Source organism: Danio aesculapii, chromosome 20 (genome assembly GCF_903798145.1).
Source record: "Danio aesculapii chromosome 20, fDanAes4.1, whole genome shotgun sequence".
Classification (NCBI taxonomy): Eukaryota; Metazoa; Chordata; class Actinopteri; order Cypriniformes; family Danionidae; genus Danio; species Danio aesculapii.
Window position 1 is genome coordinate 52,014,254 of NC_079454.1, and position 20,232 is coordinate 52,034,485.

Below are 20,232 nucleotides of genomic sequence, written 5' to 3' on the forward strand. Positions count from 1 at the left end.
AAGAAAGAAAGAAAGAAAGAAAAGAAAGAAGAAAGAAAGAAGAAAGAAAAGAAAGAAAGAAAGAAAGAAAGAAAGAAAGAAAGAAAGAAAGAAAGAAAGAAAGAAAGAAAGAGAATAAGAAAGAACGGCAAACAAGAAAGAAAGAAAGAAAACAAAAGGAGGAAAGAAAAAGATAAAAAAGAAACAAAAGGAAAAAGAAGGGAAAATGAGTCAGAAAAGAAAAAGAAAGAAAGAGAGCAAAGAATGAGAGAACGGCAAACAAGGAGGAAGAAAGAAAACAAAAGGAGGAAAGAAAAAGAACAAAGAAGGAAAAAGGGAAATCAAAGAGGAAGAAAAAGAAAGGAAAGGAAAAAAGGAAAACGTTTTTTCTAGTAAAAGGAAAAAAGAAAGGAGGAAGAAAAGAAAGAAAACAAAAAAGAGAAAGAAAATGTGTGGACTTAACGATGCAGACATCGATAACGGAGTCGACACCTGTGATCAGGATCACCTTGATCGAGAGCCATTTTGGTCTCCAAAATAAGAAGGTTAGGCTACATTTGTTGCAGTACAGAGCAGGAAAAGGATGCCTTGAGGCTGTTGGCCTCATGACTGGTTCATCATCAGTTAAGTGTCATCGGACCTACTATCCTGATCAAGTTAACTCAAGACAAACGGGTAACTGATCACGAGAACACTTCTTAACAAAGAGCTTGTGTTTGACCTCAGGAAATGGGGTTTTCAACCTCCATGAAAGACAGAGAATTGACTGACTTTGGTCCAAAACAGAGTCAAAATCCTCTCTGAAATGTCTAAATTAAACATTAAAGTTCATCAGATCCTCCTCAAAATGATGATAGCGGACTTTAATGATTGTCATTTTATTGCTCTTGTATGACTCCTGAATCCTGTCTACATTAATAATGTATTAATCATGTGTAACCATTATGCTTTGATTGATCACAACTATACCATTATGTGTGTGTTGTGTGAGATGAATGAGTGAAACCTTTTCCCTTTCGTTCGTTTCTTTCAATTATAGACATGTAAAATGTATCATGTTCCTATTGTAAATGTATGCTTAATACTATATGTCTAAGCACCATGGCTCATGTGAGTGATTCACGCCAAAGCTGCAAACATGGGACTGTCAAGCAGATCCACGGACAATGCCTTATTGAGCATCTTGTGTACCCAGAATGTAGTGCGTGTAGTACCTGTGTGGGAAAGCTGATGAACTTGAGCGCCTCGTACTGGCACCAGCTGCTGAGGATGTTGGAGAGCGAGGCGAAGGAGTATTTGTACATGGGCGCTCCGTGTCGAGGCTGCTTGAAGAGGACGCACCACAGACCCGACACCGTCAGCGCCAGGATACGGTTCATGAACACCAGGAACTGGGAGTCTCTGAAGCGCTCGCCGCTGCCCTCTGCCTCGCTGGCGCCGTATGACCGCGTCATCACACGCTCCTGCAGGACGCCCCACGTCAGGTACGACACCTGAGGGACACAAACACACACACATACACATAAATATACACACACACACACACACACACACACACACATATATACTTTAAATACAGGGCTTGACATTAACACACACCAGCCCACCAAATGCAGGTAGATTTCAGCTGTGGCGGGTTAGACAGACACTCCCACTAGCCACTTTGGCTGGTTGGAAATCATTTTCAAATTGTAGTTTTCTTAAAAGAAGCAGGGTTCGACAATAGCGATGGCTAGGCCTACACAGAATCTGCCCGCGCAGAATTCCACAGATTTTTTGCAGAATTCTGCAGATTTTCCGCAGAATTCTACATATATTTCCGCAATTTTTTTGCAGAATTCTCGCAGAATTCCGCAGATTTTTCAGCAGAATTTCGCAGATTTTCCACAGAATTCTGCAGATTTTTCCACAGATTTTCTCACAGATTTCTCGCAGAATTCCGCAGATTTCAGCAGAATTTTGCAGATTTTTTGCAGAATTCCACAGATTTTTTGCAGAATTCCGCAGATTTTCCGCAGAATTCCGCAGATTTTCCACAGAATTGCGCAAATTTTTCCCGCAGAATTCCACCGTTTTTTTGCACATTTTCGCAGAATTCTGCAAATTTTTCCGCAGATTTTCCCGCAGAATTCCGCAGATTTTTCAGCAGAATTCCGCAGATTTTGCAGCAGAATTCCGCAGATTTTTCAGCAGAATTCCGCAGATTTTCCGCAGAATTCCGCAGATTTTTTCCCGCAGAATTCCACCGTTTTTTTGTAGATTTTCGCAGAATTCTGCTAATTTTTCAGCAGATTTTCCCGCAGAATTCCGCAGATTTTTCAGCAGAATTCCGCAGATTTTGCAGCAGAATTCCGCAGATTTTTCAGCAGAATTCCGCAGATTTCCCGCAGAATTCCGCAGATTTTTTCCCGCAGAATTCCACCGTTTTTTTGCAGATTTTCGCAGAATTCTGCTAATTTTTCCGCAGATTTTCCCGCAGAATTCCGCAGATTTTGCAGCAGAATTCCGCAGATTTTTCAGCAGAATTCCACAGATTTTTTGTAGAATTCCGCAGATTTTCCGCAGAATTCCCCAGATTTTCAGCAGAAACCTTATTTCTGTTTATTTACTTGTGTAAATGTGTGTAAATCTATATTTATTCAGTTTTTTAATTAACTACAGTAATATTATTGACTAATATGAATGCGTTCGTTTGATTTATTTAAAATGCAGTTTGTACAGTAATATTTTAGTAGAGATATTGAATGAGAGACTTGCTTTGTTTACCAAATAAAGTGAATCTAATTGGATTTGCATTTTAAACATTAACAGTTAAAAAGATATTATTTTTTATTTCAGATATTAAGGTTTTAGTTATAATACTCCCAAAATAATTACGCAGAAATCCACAGATTTTTTGCAAAATTCTCAGCAGAAATAGCAAAAAATGTCCGCAGATTCCGTCTGGCCCTAGCGATGGCTCAATATTTGTGCAATGAAACAACAGCTGTCTCATAATTTTTGTTTCTAAACGTTTGAATCAAACAAAATCTGCATTTTTTTTAGGTTGCCCAAGCTAATACGCACTCGAAAGGAACGAGATCACGACACCGACCTCATTTATGGCCGTTCTACACATTATTCTACACGTTGTCTGTGAAGCAAGTATTCACTGAGATTCCAGTGTGTTTGTTGACCACCAAACTGTCGTGAAAGCACACGTCTGGTCCAAGCTTTTCCCCTGGAGAAATGTCAGTCTATAGCGATTGATGATTGGCTCCTGTACTAGTAGGCGGGGCTTAATTCACCATATTGACGTATTGACTAACTAACACGACATATTGACTAACTAAAAATTGATGCTGTACACGGTGAACACATGAAGATCATGTTGTGTGAATGTACTGTTTGTGTGAGTGTATTATACCTGGAGTCCAGCGGCACAGAAGATCAGTTTGAAGGCCTGTCGAGCCGATGAACTGGACTCAGACTCATTTCTGCCAGTGGGTGAAGCGTCATCCAGCAGTCCAGTCTTAGACTCGTTGCCAAACACACAAGTCTTTATGAGAGGGAAACAAAGCCCACGACCTGCACAAACATCAGCAGCGTGTACAGAAGCAGGTTTATCAAGTGACTACTGTAAATACTGCATTTTTCAACACGGATGTGGTTGCGACAGTAATTACTACACCAAATACTGTGAAGGAAACTCACGCAGCTCAGATTGCAAACGTACTGCTGGAGAGAAAAATGGGCAAGAAAAACGAAATAGCGATGGCTTTGATGAAAGAAACATAAGAAAAAGGGATTGGGGAAAAAAATTATCAAAATAAATGTAAGGAAAAAATATACACATAGAATTATGAGCAGAAAATAAAGTTTGAGAAACTGTAATGGTCATAAAAAAAAAAAAAATTTGAAAAAAAAAGAAAATTAACTGAATTTAAGTTGAATATATATATATATATATATATATATATATATATATATATATATATATATATATATATATATATATATATATATATATATACAATTGTAATATACGCACACTCACTGGCCACTTTATTAGGTACACCTGTCCAACTGCTATCATAAGGTGCCAGACAGGCTGCTCTGAGTATTTCAGAAACTGCTGATCTACTGGGAATTTCACGCACAACCATCTCTAGGATTTACAGAGAATGGTCTGAAACAGAGAATATATCCAGTGAGCGGCAGTTCTGTGGGCGCAAATGCCTTGTTGATGCCAGAGGTCAGAGGAGAATGACCAGACTGGTTCCAGCTGATAGAAAGGCAACAGTAACTCAAATAAGCACCCGTTACAACCGAGGTCTGCAGAAGAGCATCTCTGAACACACAACACGTCCAACCTTGAGGCAGATGGGCTACAGCAGCAGATCTGTGGTTCTGTGGGCACTAGGGCTGGGCGGTATATAGGGTTCTGGGGATATATCGATATGATTTCCCAATGCGATGCGGGATTATCCAATATCGTTCATATCGATATGGTTTGAGGCCACACGAGCTCATTCTGCGCGAAACAGACCACTCCAAGGTTGCACGCGAGCTCCACTTGCACAAATGTGCGCGAATAAATGATTCACTTCATGAGTCAAACAAAAGATTTGTTCAAAATGAACGAATCGTTCAAGAACGACCCATCACTGATGCGACATGGAGGAACATGCAATGCCGGTGTTGTATTGAAATCTGACTCCCCGGACAAATCTGACTCCCCTCGCGTGCACACGAGTCACACAGCGCCTGCAGCTGTCACAGAGGTTTATCAGAAACCTTTTATCCATCATTTCTTCCGCAATTGACAGCAGGAACAAACACAGAAGCCTTGTCAAATTGACAAGCAGCACCTGAATGTGTTCAAAAGAATTCAAAAACACCAAAATGGGGTGAATTTATACGGCATTTTGAAAGTGAAACCACCTCATATTCACTGATTATGAGTTCAGTATTTATCACACGACGGTCTCTTCTTTACATGTACATTACAACACATTTAGCTCTGCCTTCTGCTCTGTTATGGTGACATTTATATGCTTAACCAGCATTTCATCACAGTACTCTGAAACTATTTCATTACTTCTCTTATCTAAAGTCTATTCATTTTCATCTCATTATTTAATTTGAGTAAAACCAGTTTAGTCAAAACAAAAGAAAAAGTGTAGGATTTTTTACACGAGTGAAAGACTTCTCTTTAGATATCTTCCATATGTGCACTGTTTAATAATTGTGCACGATACAGACATGTAAATGTGTAACTAAATAAACATAGAGCTGATTTAATTGTTGTTTATAAATCACACAACTGTGGTATTCAGGATTACTTATAACAACACTGTAATTGGGATATAAAACACTGTTTCAGATTTACATTCATTGTGGTTCTTTTCTATCCTACAATACTTCTGTTGTGTTACTATTTAAGTGTTCATTTTTAACTCTGACGATGTAGCTGTGTTTTCTATGGTTCTGTTTACTTTGTTATTTGCACAGTAGCACAGTAGTGCTGATTATAGTGTTAAGCAGGAGAAAAACCTGCACTGTATTTATTTATCAAAGATTTTTTTATACTTTGAAATGTTGTGTAACATAGTTTTCAGCAGGAGAAAAACCTGTACTGTATTTATTTATCAAAGATTTTGTGCAGCTGTTATTTTTTATGCAGCTGTTTATTTGTAAACAGGGAGGGAAAACCCCTGTGTTTGAATTATATTTTGCTCAAAAATGGTTTAATAAAGGCTTTAACTCTCAAGCATTTATGTTAAAATCCCGGATACATATTGTATACCGTCATTCCTCCTAAAAATACTGAGATATGATTTTTTTGCCCGTATTTCCCAGCCCTAGTGGGCGCAAATGCCTTGTTGATGCCAGAGGTCAGAGGAGAATGGCCAGACTGGTTCCAGCTGATAGAAAGACAACATTAACTCAAATAAGCACTCGTTACAACTGAGGTCTGCAGAAGAGCATCTCTGAACATGTCCAACCTTGAGGCGGATGGGCTACAACAGCAGAAGACCACACCGGGTGCCGCTCCTGTCAGCTAAGAACAGGAAACTGAGGCTACAATTCACACAGGATCACCAAAACTGGACAATAGAAGACTGGAGAAACGTTGCCTGGTCTGATGAGTCTCCATTTCTGCAGCTGGCAAATCTGCAGCAACTGCGTGACGCTGTCAATATGGAGCAAAATCTCTGAGGAATATTTCCAATACCTTGTTGAATCTAGGATTAAGCTAGTTCTGAAGGCAAAAGAGGGTCCACACTGGTACTACTGAAGTAAGATGTACCTAATAAAGTGGCCGGTGAGTGTATGTAAAGTATACATAGGCAACAACTGGGGAAAATTTTAATTACAGTGAACATAAGTACAAATAACAAAATTATTGTACAAATAAATATGAATAAATAAGTGTGGAAAATAAATTACATTTAATAAACACAATACATGTATTACAGTATTTATTCATCTTTATTAACGATAATGGAAATAAAGTCCTTTACTTCATGTTAACTCAGAGTGCATCAACTAATGTTAACCAGCATGGATTTGGATTTTAATGATGCATTAGTAAATGTTGAACTATGATTAATAAATAATCTACAAGTATTGTTCATTATTAGTTTGTGTCAGTAAATACATTAACTAATGAAGCCCTACTGTGACCAAAATATTATAATAGACATAGAAAAACAAATAAGCGATTATAAAAGTTGCAATAAATAAGTGTAAATGGGAAGAATTAAAGATTATAATGGACATGCGTAGGACAAGCATGCAGTAAGAGACTAAAAATGTGCATTTGGAAAAAGTGTGTGTATCTCTGTTGGTTGAACTTGAACAAACCTGTTTCTAGATAGTTGACTCGCTTGAAGTAGCTGATGAGTAAGTATCCAGGGATGATGATGGTGGCGTAGCCCAAAACATTGAGGAACAAGCGGAAGAGCCAGACGTCCTGCCAGCCGCCCAGCAGAGAAGCGTCTACAGCGTCTGCATTCACCGCCGGCAGAAAACACAGCGCCGCGCACACACAAACGCTGAAAAGGAGACACAACACACTATTAATAACACTCCCTTCCAGGACACACAGCTCCATCGGTCTACATAAAGACTTAATTACGGAGGAGCACACATTTACATTACATTTGAAGGGAAAATCATTAGCCCTCTTGCGAAATATTCTCAGTATTTCCTATAATATTTTTTCTTCTGGAGAAAGTCTTTATTTTGGCTAGAATAAAAGCAGTTTTTGAACTCATTTTAAGGTCAATATTATTTACCCCCTTTTTTTTGTTTGAGACCCCCTTTTTCCTCAGAAACTATTGTAAGGTGCCCCTCCACATTTAATGATATTATAACGCTAATTTAAGTCTGCAGTAAGGATGACAAAAAATTAGTTTTCAAACAAACGGTATGTTTATTACGTATGTTTACGTATGTCTACATATGTTTACGCACAAATAACAACCTAATGTAAAATATTACAACAAAACATCAGCAGGCCATTTGTAACAAAAAAAACGTAAGCCTTTACTGCTTGCTAGGGTTGCCAAACGTCCCTTAAAGAGCCCATATTATGGGTTTTTGAAAATGCTCTTCCATGTAGTGTGTCACACAGCTCTAAGTGAAGTGAAATATCCAGCTAAGGCTTAAATCTGTAAGTGTACAGTGTTTAAAACTATTGATTCATCTATAAAAGAGTCGACTCATAGTGCTTCAAATGAGTCGTCTTGATAACGAGTCATTAGGTGTTTCGTGATGACGCGGCTACGAAACACAAGTAGATGCGCGCGCAAACCCGGGACATTTGAAACCTGCCGCCCCGCCCACTAACAGAGAAAAAAAGCCCCACACACACAGACACACACACACAGAGACACACAAATGAAGTCAGGCTGTGCAGATGGATACTATCGACAGCCTACCCAAAGATGAAAGCTCAGCATTATAGCCCAGAGTGCTTCTGGAAACTACATGCTTACAAAGAAGACTTCATCGGTTTGTAAAAGGAAGGATCAGTAAAGACTGTCAGAACATGGATCAGTGGATCATGAATCAGTTTCTTCCCCCATTTCACCAGTGTAAGTACGTGCGATTAAAATTGTTGCCTTGTTTACTCTAGCTTGCACATTATGTATTTAGTTGTGTTTTGTTACTTGTAACTGTGTGTACTGTATCAGGTTAACTCTTTATATTCTCATATCGCGTGTAAAGCCACGTTGAAAACGCGACGCGTGCCGCTTTGATTACGGATCGTCAGCTGTTTACACACATGCAACGGTCAAGTTTCAAAATATTTCAGCTCAAGTTCAAGGGAGGTGTCTAAATTGCACCCAGCAAGCTGAACTGTCGCTCTAGTCTAGGCTAACGGTGAGGATAATGTGTGTGTGTTGCGCAGGGCCGGTTCAGTAAGCTGAACTGACGATCACGCCGCCCTCAACCCGAAAGTGAAAACAAAAGTGACCCGTTAGCAAAGTTAGGACGGGGGTGTCGCAGATATAACTGAGGAATGAGGACTCTCTATTGGTGTTGTGTCTTCTAAGGAGGAGGAGGAGGAGTTGTTTGTGTGTGTGTCTGTGTGAAAAGAGCAGGTAGATGGTGACGTGCTCCTCGCCAGTTCTTGGAGATTTTGCTCAATAAAATAGTTTGTCGTCTGTTTTTTTTAAGAGCATCGTCTGTGTTTACATTCACCCACTGGCAGCCAAAATCCACACCTTACACTATGAAGCGTGTATGCACTGTGACTACTTTTATATTGTTGATTAGCTGCTGGGAATTTCACTCTGTCTCGCGCTGAAGCCTTGTCCGTGTCGACCAATTGCAGCAGGCTGTCATCGGTCCAATCAGCGCAGATTAGCTTTGCGCTGAGGAGGGGTTTGGGAACAAATGAATCGCTGAACAATTCATATGTGAGTCGCTGGGATAATTAGGTAAAAATAAATGCAGATTATAAGACCATCAAAGTGTTTTTTGACCTTGCATGCATATTAGACTGTTGTTGGAGTAAAAACCTAAATATGACCCTATTTCATGTATAATATGGGCTCTTTAAAATACAGAATCGTCCCGTATTTGAGAATGAAATTACACAGATTTTGTTCATCATTTTTTTAAAGTAGCTTTTCATGCAAATCATCCCACACGCATTTAATGAGATGCCTAATTTCCTACTTTTGATTGGGTAATACTTGATGTCATCGTTAGATTGATTGGTCTTTGTTCAGTGAGGAGGGCGGGTCTTTTAAGCAGAGTCTGTCAAGTCTTGACCGAGAGTAAAGGCAGATGCTTCTCCAGGTAACCCCCCGCGTCTGAAAGTTTTAGAGTTTAAACGCAAGCGACTGCAAAAGTACCGCAGAGAGTGTTAAAAAGTACCTGGCTGCAGCGTGTTAGAAATTGTTATCAAGCCAACTGCACGATTTGTCGGAGAGCGTTCTCTGCGGCTCATGCGGGTGTGTCGTGCGACAACATGCCTCCCAGTGTTGCCAACTATTTCCAATGAAAAGTAGCTAAAGCCTGCCCGAAAAGTTGCCAAATGACGTCACAGACTAATTTGCATATCTGTGATGTCATCACGTAGTATCTGACAAGCGTAAGCCCATCATGTCTTTACTCTCTGAGGCTTGTGTATTATATTGTATTATATTAAAACATTAGATGCAGATGCACAATAAATGGGTTCTTATTAACATATTACTTTGCGTGATGACGTCATTGCGTAATCGCAACTCAAAACTACATCTTTATGTAGCATACAAAATAATTAATGTTTTCTCAGATTGACTGAACATCTCAGCAAAAACATTATTAAAACGTCCATTTAGATTTGTATGAAAAATAGAGTTGACTATTTGTAAAAGTAATGCAAACACTTTTTGATAAGGATGATTTATTTTTAAAGGTAACACTGATAATGAACAGTTACATTCTTTTCAATCACAGCTTGTGTACTTACTCTTTCTAACTTGTGAAATTTACACATTTGTGAAAGTGACAGCAATTATAGCACTATTGGAATTCATGGCTACCTAAATTACCAACAATTATACATGTTCACACATATCAGTAAATGAACAGGTATGAAAAACAATCTGAGCTAGCAATTTAACCTGAATGTGATACGTGTGTGTGTTGAGTGAAGCCTGCAGTCGCTGCTCTTTTGAGTCACTTAGCCAAATGAGTGTTAAAAATTGCTAAATTTGTTGCTGCTTTTGGAAAAAAAAAAAGTTTCTAGGGTAGTATGAAAAGTTGCTAAATCGAGCAACAAAATTGCTAAGTTGGCAACACTGATGCCTGGAGAGCAGCATTCCCGCAATGACAGAGCTCACAAAAATCAAAGCACAGACAGTTCTTCGTACCCCAAGCCTCCCTGTAATGACAGTGACCCAGTCTGTGAAAATCTGGCTGGAGGCTTTTTTTTTGTAATTGACTGTTTTCTACATGAAATAAAGAACAGTCTGTGAAAATAATACAAATAAATGCATTTAATATTAACTGAGTAAAACCATGTCAACAACTGAAATCACAGTGAAATGAATGGCTACAGTCTAACTTGATCTCAGAATTAGATTTGGCCTGGTTTTCACACACCGGGTCACAAATTGTAATGTGTAAAAAATCTGTAAATACAATGTAAGTGGATCACATTCCAATGCAATATTATGATTTGTTTGTTAAGGTTAAGTCAGGCACATAAGCATTCATTTATTATATGAAACATTACATTTAATACATTAATAAACAACATTATGCACATGTAAAGAAAATAAACTAGTAAATTTCCATATTTTTAAATTAGAAATAGGCTATTTGAAATGAAAACTTTACTAGCTAATGTTTGTAGCTAGTTTATGTAGGCCTATGTGCTGTTTCCATGTCTGGATAGGTGTTACTGCTAATAATGACAAATATTTTAGCCAAAATCTGTTATCAATTTCTTTAAAATCATGTTCATTAGTATTTTCTCCTCTAGTTAACGCAGGTGTACCACACTATTAAACGTAACATCAGCTATATCAGTGCTGCAGAGTTGTAAAACAGACTGACTGCATCTGTTTACACAGATTTCAATAAAATAATAATTCATATACAATTTTAATGTCTAAGTGTTCATACTTTACTGAAAACATATTTTAAGTTGCGATTTACCACCGCTGACATGCTATTGGGACTGTGATTGGGGATGTGGCCCCCGCTGCAGTATGCGTCCCTTATTTTTTTATATTAAAAGTGGTAAGTCTACTGCTTGTCACGGTATTGGAGACGAGTCGTCTGCAAATGTCTTATTAATTTGGACGGTCTCATGCATTCGTTAGCAAGAACTTTGGCACAGATAATGCACTGTGGCTGGGTCAGTGACTCTTTGCTTCAAGAAAATGGAATAAAGCCATAGTTCAGGTAACCATCTTGGTATTTCCTGCATTTCGTGTTTCCAGTATTGCTAGCGCTGCGACCCAAAATGTTTGGAGCTTCCTCACCTTGGTCCAGTATGCTTACTATTAGCTGCTGAAGGTGAATCAGTGAGATTTTCTGAAGGACGAAATACAATTTTTTTTTTGGTCAGCCGGGGGATGAAATAAACGAAGGCAACATGATTGTTCTCCTAATCATTCACTGCTAAAAATGTTTTTAAATATGACGCGACTATATTTAGAAAATATTTAGGAGGGCTAAGGAAATCTAAGGAAAGGGCAGTAGTGGAAAGAGAACTGTAAAATCATACTCAAGAAAAAGTACCATTGCTTCCCTAAAAGTGTAGTGGAAGTAGAGTAAAAGTATCTGTTGTAAATATTACTCAAAGTCGACCTACAAAAAGTAGCCCTTTCAAAAGTACTCGAGAGTAGTAAGTTTTACGCTGTGAAAGCTGATGCACTTACATGTAATTTGTGGATGTGTGTAAACGTAACATTCTGTAGTGCATTTAGTAGTTCAGCAGGCACACAACGTCATATGATGTTAATATTAGGTTAGATTTAGGTTGTGATGTCAGGTGACCAAAATTCAACGTCTAGCCAGCGTCTAAGGACAATGTTATTTTGATGTCCACATTCTGATGTCCAATAATGACGTTGATATTTGGTAAATTTTAGGTTGTTAGAAAGTGACCAAAATCCAACGTCGACCCAACATCTAAAACCAACATCACATTGACGTCAAACACTGAGATTTATTCGTCAGGTTTGACAACCAAAATCAAACGTCTGATATACGTCATAGTGGTAACGTCCACACAACGACAAACTGTTACATCATTAGATGTTGATATTTGGTAAATTTTAGGTTGTTAGAAAGTGACCAAAATCCAACGTCGAGCCAACATCTAAAACCAACATCACATTGACGTCAAATAATGACATTTATTCATCAGGTATGACAACCAAAATCCAACGTCTGATAAATGTCAATAGTGGTAACGTCCACACAACGTCAAGCTGTTACATCATTAGATGTTGATATTTGGTCAATTTTAGGTTGTTAGAAAGTGACCAAAATCCAACGTCAAGCCAACATCTAAAACCAACGTCATATTGATGTCAAATACTGACATTTATTCATCAGGTATGACGACCAAAATCCAACGTCTGATAGATGTCACAGTGGTAACGTCCACACAATGTTATTAGACATTAATATTTGGTGGGTTAGTCGGCGTCAATAGCCTAGTGGTTAGTGCGTTGTCATATAGCACTCAGGTGCTCGCGGCGACCCGAGTTCGATTCCCGGCTCGAGGTCCTTCCCCTCTCTCTGCTCCCCACACTTTCCTGTCTTTAAATCTCCATTGTTCTATCAATGACGGTGAAAACCTCTAAAAAATAATTATTAAAAATATATATATATATATATATATATATATATATATATTTGGTGGGTTTTAGGTTGGACATTGACGTTGGCCTGACGTTGAGTTCTGACATCAACCTGATTTTCATTTCCAAACCAAATTTAGCATCCCCATGATGTTGAGGTACAGCATCAATCTGACATCATGTTGACGTCTTGTGCCTGCTGGGTGTTTAAGGCCATTTTGGTCATCATACAGTAAACATCCGTCATCTTCTCATCAGTGACGTGCATCTAAACAGTCTCTGGGTCAATGAGTGTCAAGATTTCGGACATCTTCTTGGATGCTTTGAATGCTTCCAAACAGTTTGCTGCAATTATAAATCGGCCATGTCTTGAGGTAGCTTATTATGCGATTTTACCCTCTGTGTGTGATTTGATTGGACAGGAATCACAGGACAGATTTTTCAAATCCCCATAGACAAGAATATAATAAAGTAGTGACTGCAGGATGAAGGCAAGTAGTGGAGTAAAAGTACAGACTGCAGTAAAAATGTACTCAAGGGAAAGTAAAAGTTCACATTATTAAAACTACTCAGTAAATTACAATTCTTGAGAAAAACTACTCAATTACAGTCATTTGAGTATTTGTAATTAGTTACTTTACACCACTGGGAAAGGGAAGTGCTTTTTTTATAGAGAAACTCTGATGGTTTGCGTCTTTTTCCTCGCTTTGTAAGTTGCTTAAAATAAAAAAAATGTATACTAAACGTAAATGCATAACTATTCTGCGTTCGTGTCAGAAAATGGAGTGTGTATGTGTTGTAAGCTCTCCTGGAATCCAGCAGGTCTTGTCCTGGGAGTCTGATCACATCCAACAGACGCTCTTTGTGCTCAGAGCAGAACGACACACAGACACACAGACACACACAGACACACACACACACAGACACACACACAGACACACACACAGACACACACACACACACACACACACACACACACACACACACACACACACACACACACACACACACACACACACACACACACACACACACACACACACACACACACCTCTATGCCAGGCCAATTCCCCACTTTGCTTTACCTGACACACCACCAATAATTCATTCATTCAGTCCCTTATTTATCAGAGGTTGACCCAGCGGAATGAACCGCCAACTACTCCAGCATATGTTTTCCACAGAGGATGCCCTTCCAGCCGCAACCCAATACTGGGAAACACCCACACAACCTCTCATTCATACACTTTAGCCACTGTTAATCAATTCCCCACTATAGCGCATGTGTTTGGGCTGTGGGGGAAACCGGAGCACCCGGAGGAAACCCACACCAACACGGGGAGAACATGCAAACGCCACATAGAAATGCCAACTGACCCAGCCGGGACTGGAATGCTTCATCACAGAAGGACTATATAAACCATATAAACGAAGAGGTTTATAATCAACAGACTTCTTAAAGGTGTTTGCCAAGCATCTCTGTAAAAGTGTGCAGAGTCAACAAACAGCCTCCACACCTTCTGACCAGTGAATTTCCATGACCTTCACAGCTATTCATGGGTAGGGGATATTGAGGATTTTGTTTCCATGTACACTACCGGTCAGAAGTTTTAAAGAAGTACCACCATTAATGTTTTTTAAAGATCGCCAAGCCTGCATTTAATTGCATTCGTTTAAACTGTAAAGTTATTAAATGTTTTTACTATTTAAAACTGACCCCTTTTTTGATTATACACTAACCGGCCACTTTATTAGGTACACCTCTGCAACTGCTCGTTAACGCGAATTTCTAATCAGCCAATCACATGGCAGCAACTCAATGCATTTAGGCATGTTGACAGGCGCTGTATCTCAATTCCAAGAACGCAGAGAACGAACTTGCATTCTTGTGGATCAGAAGAGCGAACTCGGGAGACTGCGAGGACAGAGAACGCATCCTCTGAGAAATGAGATGCTGTGTTCTTCATGATGGTCACATGACCCTCATGCATCTTTAACCAAAAATGATTTAAACATTACAGCATATATACTACAATTTTTATAATCTTCCCCTGTTTAACTATATATACTATGAATAAAGACTTTACAAATATACTCTGCACATCACAAATAAAACAGATTTTAATACGAATTTCAACAAACAAACACCCTTTATTCCTTTATTAAGACTTTTATGGTGAATGCTGCGCTTCCCACCGCCAGTCGCAATGACTTCTGGGACTTCTAGAGCAAGTTCGGTGCTCAAGTCTGCATTTGTGCGTCCTTGCTATCAAGAACACATCCGGGATATTTCGCGCGTCCTCCGTACTTGCGGTCTTGAGTATTGGAACTGAACTTTGGCAGCTATTGATGACATTACAGGAGAACACGAGGATGCAAGACCACTGAAGAAAACATATTGAGGAACAGCCATGGTCAAGATGATCTGCTGCAGTTCAAACCGAGCATCAGAATGGGGAAGAAAGGGGATTTAAGTGACTTTAAGCGTGGCATGGTTGTTGGTGCCAGACGGGCTGCTCTGAGTATTTCAGAAACTGCTGATCTACTGGGATTTTCATGCACAACCATCTCTAGGATTTACAGAGAATGGTCTGAAAAAGAGAAAATATCCATGAAGTGGGACTATATAATATAATGGTAATATAATGAAGTCGGACTGCATGATATTTAAAAATATGACAATGCAATATTTCGTTTTTCTGCAATATATATTGGGATATGAATGTAATTTCACCAGATAGCTTGAATAGCTCTATTTGGAAAGAATTCATTAATTTGGACTGATTTTGGGGGCGTGAATCATACATTAAAATATAATAAACAATTAAAAAGCATAGATAAATACAATAAAGCAAAGAAAATTTTTTTTATTTACAGTGCTTTTATGGGGAGCCATTCAGGTACAGGAATTGACTGTACAATCTACATTGTAAATAGTTAAAATAAATCTTTAATAAACTTTAAAAAAGTCAATTTCTTGTGTCTGAATGCAAAGCCACAGGTTTTAAAAACACATGCAAATGAGGAAATTTTAACATGGTTGAACTCCACAAATCTCATGCTTGCAAAATTATGGCCAATTATTATTATGCTCAAATATAACCCCAACATATTAACTCAACATTGCATATCCTGCGATGTGACTATTGCAGACATGCACATTGCGATATCGCTGCTGAAACTATATATTGCGCAGCCCTACAAAGAAGAGTATGCAGTGTTCATTTCTATTAGATTATAGAGTTTCCGCACTTCAATACGGTTAGACCATGAAATGCTGTTTATATCCTTTTTTTTTTCATTCTACTGTTTTTATCGGTGCTTTATTGTTTTTAAATATATTTTTTGCAGACACATTTGCCCATATCATCCTGATTGAACATGCTGATTGGCTGCTTCGATTATTACTAATGATCATTAATAATGTTTCCTCTCAGTTTTAATTTGATTCTTAATATTATTATTTAGTACTGGGGAAAGATTAATCATGAGTAATCGGATCCAAAATAAAAGTTTGTTTTGACATTATATATATATATATATATATATATATATATATATATATATGTATGTATGTATGTATGTGTGTGTGTGTGTGTGTGTGTGTGTATTATATACATATGAAGAGTTCAAATGCAAAAACCTCTAAGTGCATGTCTGAAATTTCCACCGAAAATGAATATTTTTCTTGGCCACCTTTGTTTATGTTGAGATATTTCACTTTAAAGACCAGGAAAAGACTTATTCTTTGCCATAAAAGTAATATTCCTGAATATACACACAGGAGCCTGATGAAAATGCTCATTTTGGAGAATTTCAGATGGCATTTAGAGGTTTTTGCATCTAAACTCTTCATATATACACACACAAATTAGCCACTAAACTGGCAAAATGTAAAATAGTTCCGTTTTCCCCGTGAGATCAACAGGCTGGAAAATCTGACCAGCGGCTGTTTAGAAAAACACCAGTAGATGGCGCCAAACCCATGGTTCTATACAACGCTATCACACGCAAATTCATAATTTTATGATTCGGTGGCTAATTCGTATGAAGTTCTACAAACACATTTGTTAATTTTAGTACAATTTGCTCATCCGCTAATAACGGGTAGGTTTAGGGGTGGGGTTTGGTGCCACGCCTCCTTTTAAAAATCTTACTTTTTCATTAGACTGAACTTATACGAGTTCATATACGAATTAGCCACTAAACTGACAAAACGTAAAACAGTTACGTTTCCTCGTGAGATCCGCAGGCTGGAAAATCTGACCAGCAGCTGTTTAAAAAAACACCAGTAGATGGCGCCAAACCCATGGTTAAATACAACGCTATCTCGAGCCAATTTGTAACTTTCTGATTCAGTGGCTAATTTGTATGAATTTGTACAATCTCATTTGATCATTGTACAGCAATTTCTCATCCCCCGAAGAGATATACACTTACATTTCACATTAAGTGAAACAAAACCACATAAAACAATTTTGCTACAAAGATATTAACATATTATTTGTATCATATACATCTTAATTTTTGTATCTAAATATGAATAATTATTTTTCTAAAATATATGCATGCGTGTGTGTGTTTACATAATCATAAATGTTATGCACAAACATAATTTAAACTTTTATTTTGGATGCGATTAATAGTAACAGTGCTGGGACAAATTAATACTCACTAATACACACTCCGGTTTGGTTTGACGCCGAATACATTAATGAATCATTATAATTCTTTCAGGACTCTCCTTGATGAGCTAAAAGCCTTAAAGTGAGAGCCAATATTATTTTTATTTTTATTATTATTAATACTCACTGATACACAATAAGGTTTGGTTTGTTGTCGAATACATTAATGAATCATTAAATTCCTTCAGGACTCTACTTGATGAACTAAAAGCCTTAAATTGACAGCAAATATTATTATTATTAATATTATTATTATCACTCACTAATACACACTGTGTTTGGTTTGATGCCGAATATATTAATGAATCATTACAGTTATTTCAGGATTCTCATTAATGAACTAAAAGCCTTAAAGTGACAGCAAATATTATTGTTATTAATATTATTATTATCACTCACTAATACACACTGAGGATTGGTTTGATGCCGAATATATTAATGAATCATTAAAATCCTTCAGGACTCTCATTGATGAACTAAAAGCCTTAAAGTGACAGCAAATATTATGATTATTAATATTATTATTATCACTCACTAATACACACTGTGTTTGGTTTGATGCCGAATATATTAATGAATCATTACAGTTATTTCAGGATTCTCATTAATGAACTAAAAGCCTTAAAGTGACAGCAAATATTATTGTTATTAATATTATTATTATCACTCACTAATACACACTGAGGATTGGTTTGATGCCGAATATATTAATGAATCATTAAAATCCTTCAGGACTCTCATTGATGAACTAAAAGCCTTAAAGTGACAGCAAATATTATGATTATTAATATTATTATTATCACTCACTAATACACACTCAGTTTTGGTTTGATGCCGAATATATTAATGAATCATTACAGTTATTTCAGGATTCTCATTGATGAACTAAAAGCCTTAAAGTGCTGGATGGATTTGCTCTTCAGTGTATGGACTCTGTAGTGATTATTAAACCACACTAAACTGCGCTAAACTAAACTTGAACTCTGAAAACTGAACTACACTGTTTCAATTTACTATGATCTTCTATGTGAAGCTGCTTTGACACAATCTACATTGTAAAAGCGCTATACAAATTAAGGTGAATTGATCTGAATTACAGTGACAGCAAATAACATTATTATTAACTATTATTACTCACTGATACACACTCTGGTTTGGTTTGATGCCGAATACATTAATAAATCATTACAATTCCTTTAGGACTCTCATTGATAACTTAAAAGCCTTAAAGTGACAGCAAATGTTATTATTATTTACATCATTACTCACTGATACAAACATCACCACAGCAGTCAAGAGACGTGTTTTTGGTTATATTAACAGACTATACATGTGAAATGTTAGTGTAAGTGCTGTATTAAAGTATGAAATGCTGATTTATACGTGTTTATAAAGACATAAATGTCATTGTGAGGATATTTGAGCATCATGTTTCTGTACCTCCATGGAAACAGAGGCATTTTCCGCCGCTCCGCCTCTACAAAACTGCCGAAAACAGCCGCTGCGGTTCCTCCAAACGAGCTCCAGATCCGGGCATGAATCGATAAAACCTTCCGACGGAGATTAAACCATCAACATCCAGAATTTGGACAAATCCCGATTGTTTCTGACTGAAAACTTCTCGGCCTGCTGCACTCATGAGTTCATCTGGACTCACTGACGTGTTAACGCATACACACATACACTGTACCGCTTCCGGTTGTGAAAGAAGGCACACCTTCATATATCCGTATGTTTTTACGTTCTGTAGTATTACTAGGCTTCGGTAAATATTTGAAATATTTATTGGCCGTGTTGACACAGTTGAGAGAGTAAAATGTCATTGGAATTTGAGGGCGGGGGTTCATTGTGATTTATGGCGGACTTTTATTTTGTAGTTTGTTCGGCGCGTCTGATGTTTTGCGCGGGAAATGTGTAGCGCCACTGCTAGGTCAGGCGGCGTTTTAACGGCGTCTCTGTGGTACATTATTTCGTCGAATATTTTAGGCAAAATCATATATTACTGTGAAAATATGCTTAAATTAGAGTATAAAGTATAAGTATTAAAAATAATGAGTACATAAATATATACAACAACAAGCATTTTAATGTAAAAGTGTAGCGAAATTACTTTGTATTGGAAATATTTGTCAAATGTTTAGCATGGAGAAATTGAAACTTAATTCAAGTAGAAAATTACAAATTAAATAGTATGACCAATTCGCTTTTGGTAAATCATTATGTAGTTATTCACACTCACTTGTCACTTTATTAAGTACACCTTAGTACTGGGTTGGACTCCTTTTGCCTTCAGAACTGTCTTAATCCTTCGAGTTATAGATTCAACAAGGTACTGTAAATATTCCTCAGAGATTTTGCTCCATATTGACATGATAGCATCACGCAGTTGCTGCAGATTTGTCGGCTGCACATCCATGATGCCAATCTCCCGTTCCACCACATTCCAAATGTGCTCTATTGGATTGAGTTATGGTGACTGTGGAGGCCATTTGAGTACAGTGAACTCATTGTCATGTTTAAGAAACCAGTCTGAGATGATTTCTGCTATATGACATGGTGCGTTATCCTGCTGGAAGTAGCCATCAGAAGATGGGTACACTGTGGTCATAAAGGGATGGACATGGTCAGCAACAATACTCAAGTAGGCTGTGGTGTTGACACGAAGCTCAATTGGTAATAATAGACCTAAAGTGTGCCAAGAAAATATCCCCCACACCATTACCAGCCTGAACCGTTAATACAAGGCAGGATGGATCCATACT

General features: G+C 37.7%; 1 protein-coding gene across 1 annotated transcript; it reads right to left on the bottom strand.

Annotated features, from left to right (window-relative positions):
- Positions 1–1,070: 1,070 nt before the first annotated feature.
- On the bottom strand, positions 1,071–19,284 carry slc35b2 (solute carrier family 35 member B2). The gene is made up of 4 exons (XM_056481461.1): positions 18,911–19,284; positions 6,829–7,019; positions 3,386–3,546; positions 1,071–1,472 (listed from the first exon to the last, which is right to left on the bottom strand). Exons 1-4 carry the CDS (start codon positions 18,928–18,930, stop codon positions 1,086–1,088), a joined length of 759 nt encoding a protein of 252 aa, XP_056337436.1. The 5' UTR covers positions 18,931–19,284; the 3' UTR covers positions 1,071–1,085.
- Between the last annotated feature and the right edge of the window lie 948 nt (positions 19,285–20,232).

Coding starts and splice junctions, on each gene's coding strand:
- slc35b2 (XM_056481461.1), bottom strand. CDS start 18,930: ATGCCTCTGTTTCCATGGAG. Junction 3,547..6,828: donor AGTCAACTATCTAGAAACAG/GTTTGTTCAAGT, acceptor ATGTTTGTGCAG/GTCGTGGGCTTTGTTTCCCT. Junction 1,473..3,385: donor TCTGTGCCGCTGGACTCCAG/GTATAATACACT, acceptor TGTGTCCCTCAG/GTGTCGTACCTGACGTGGGG.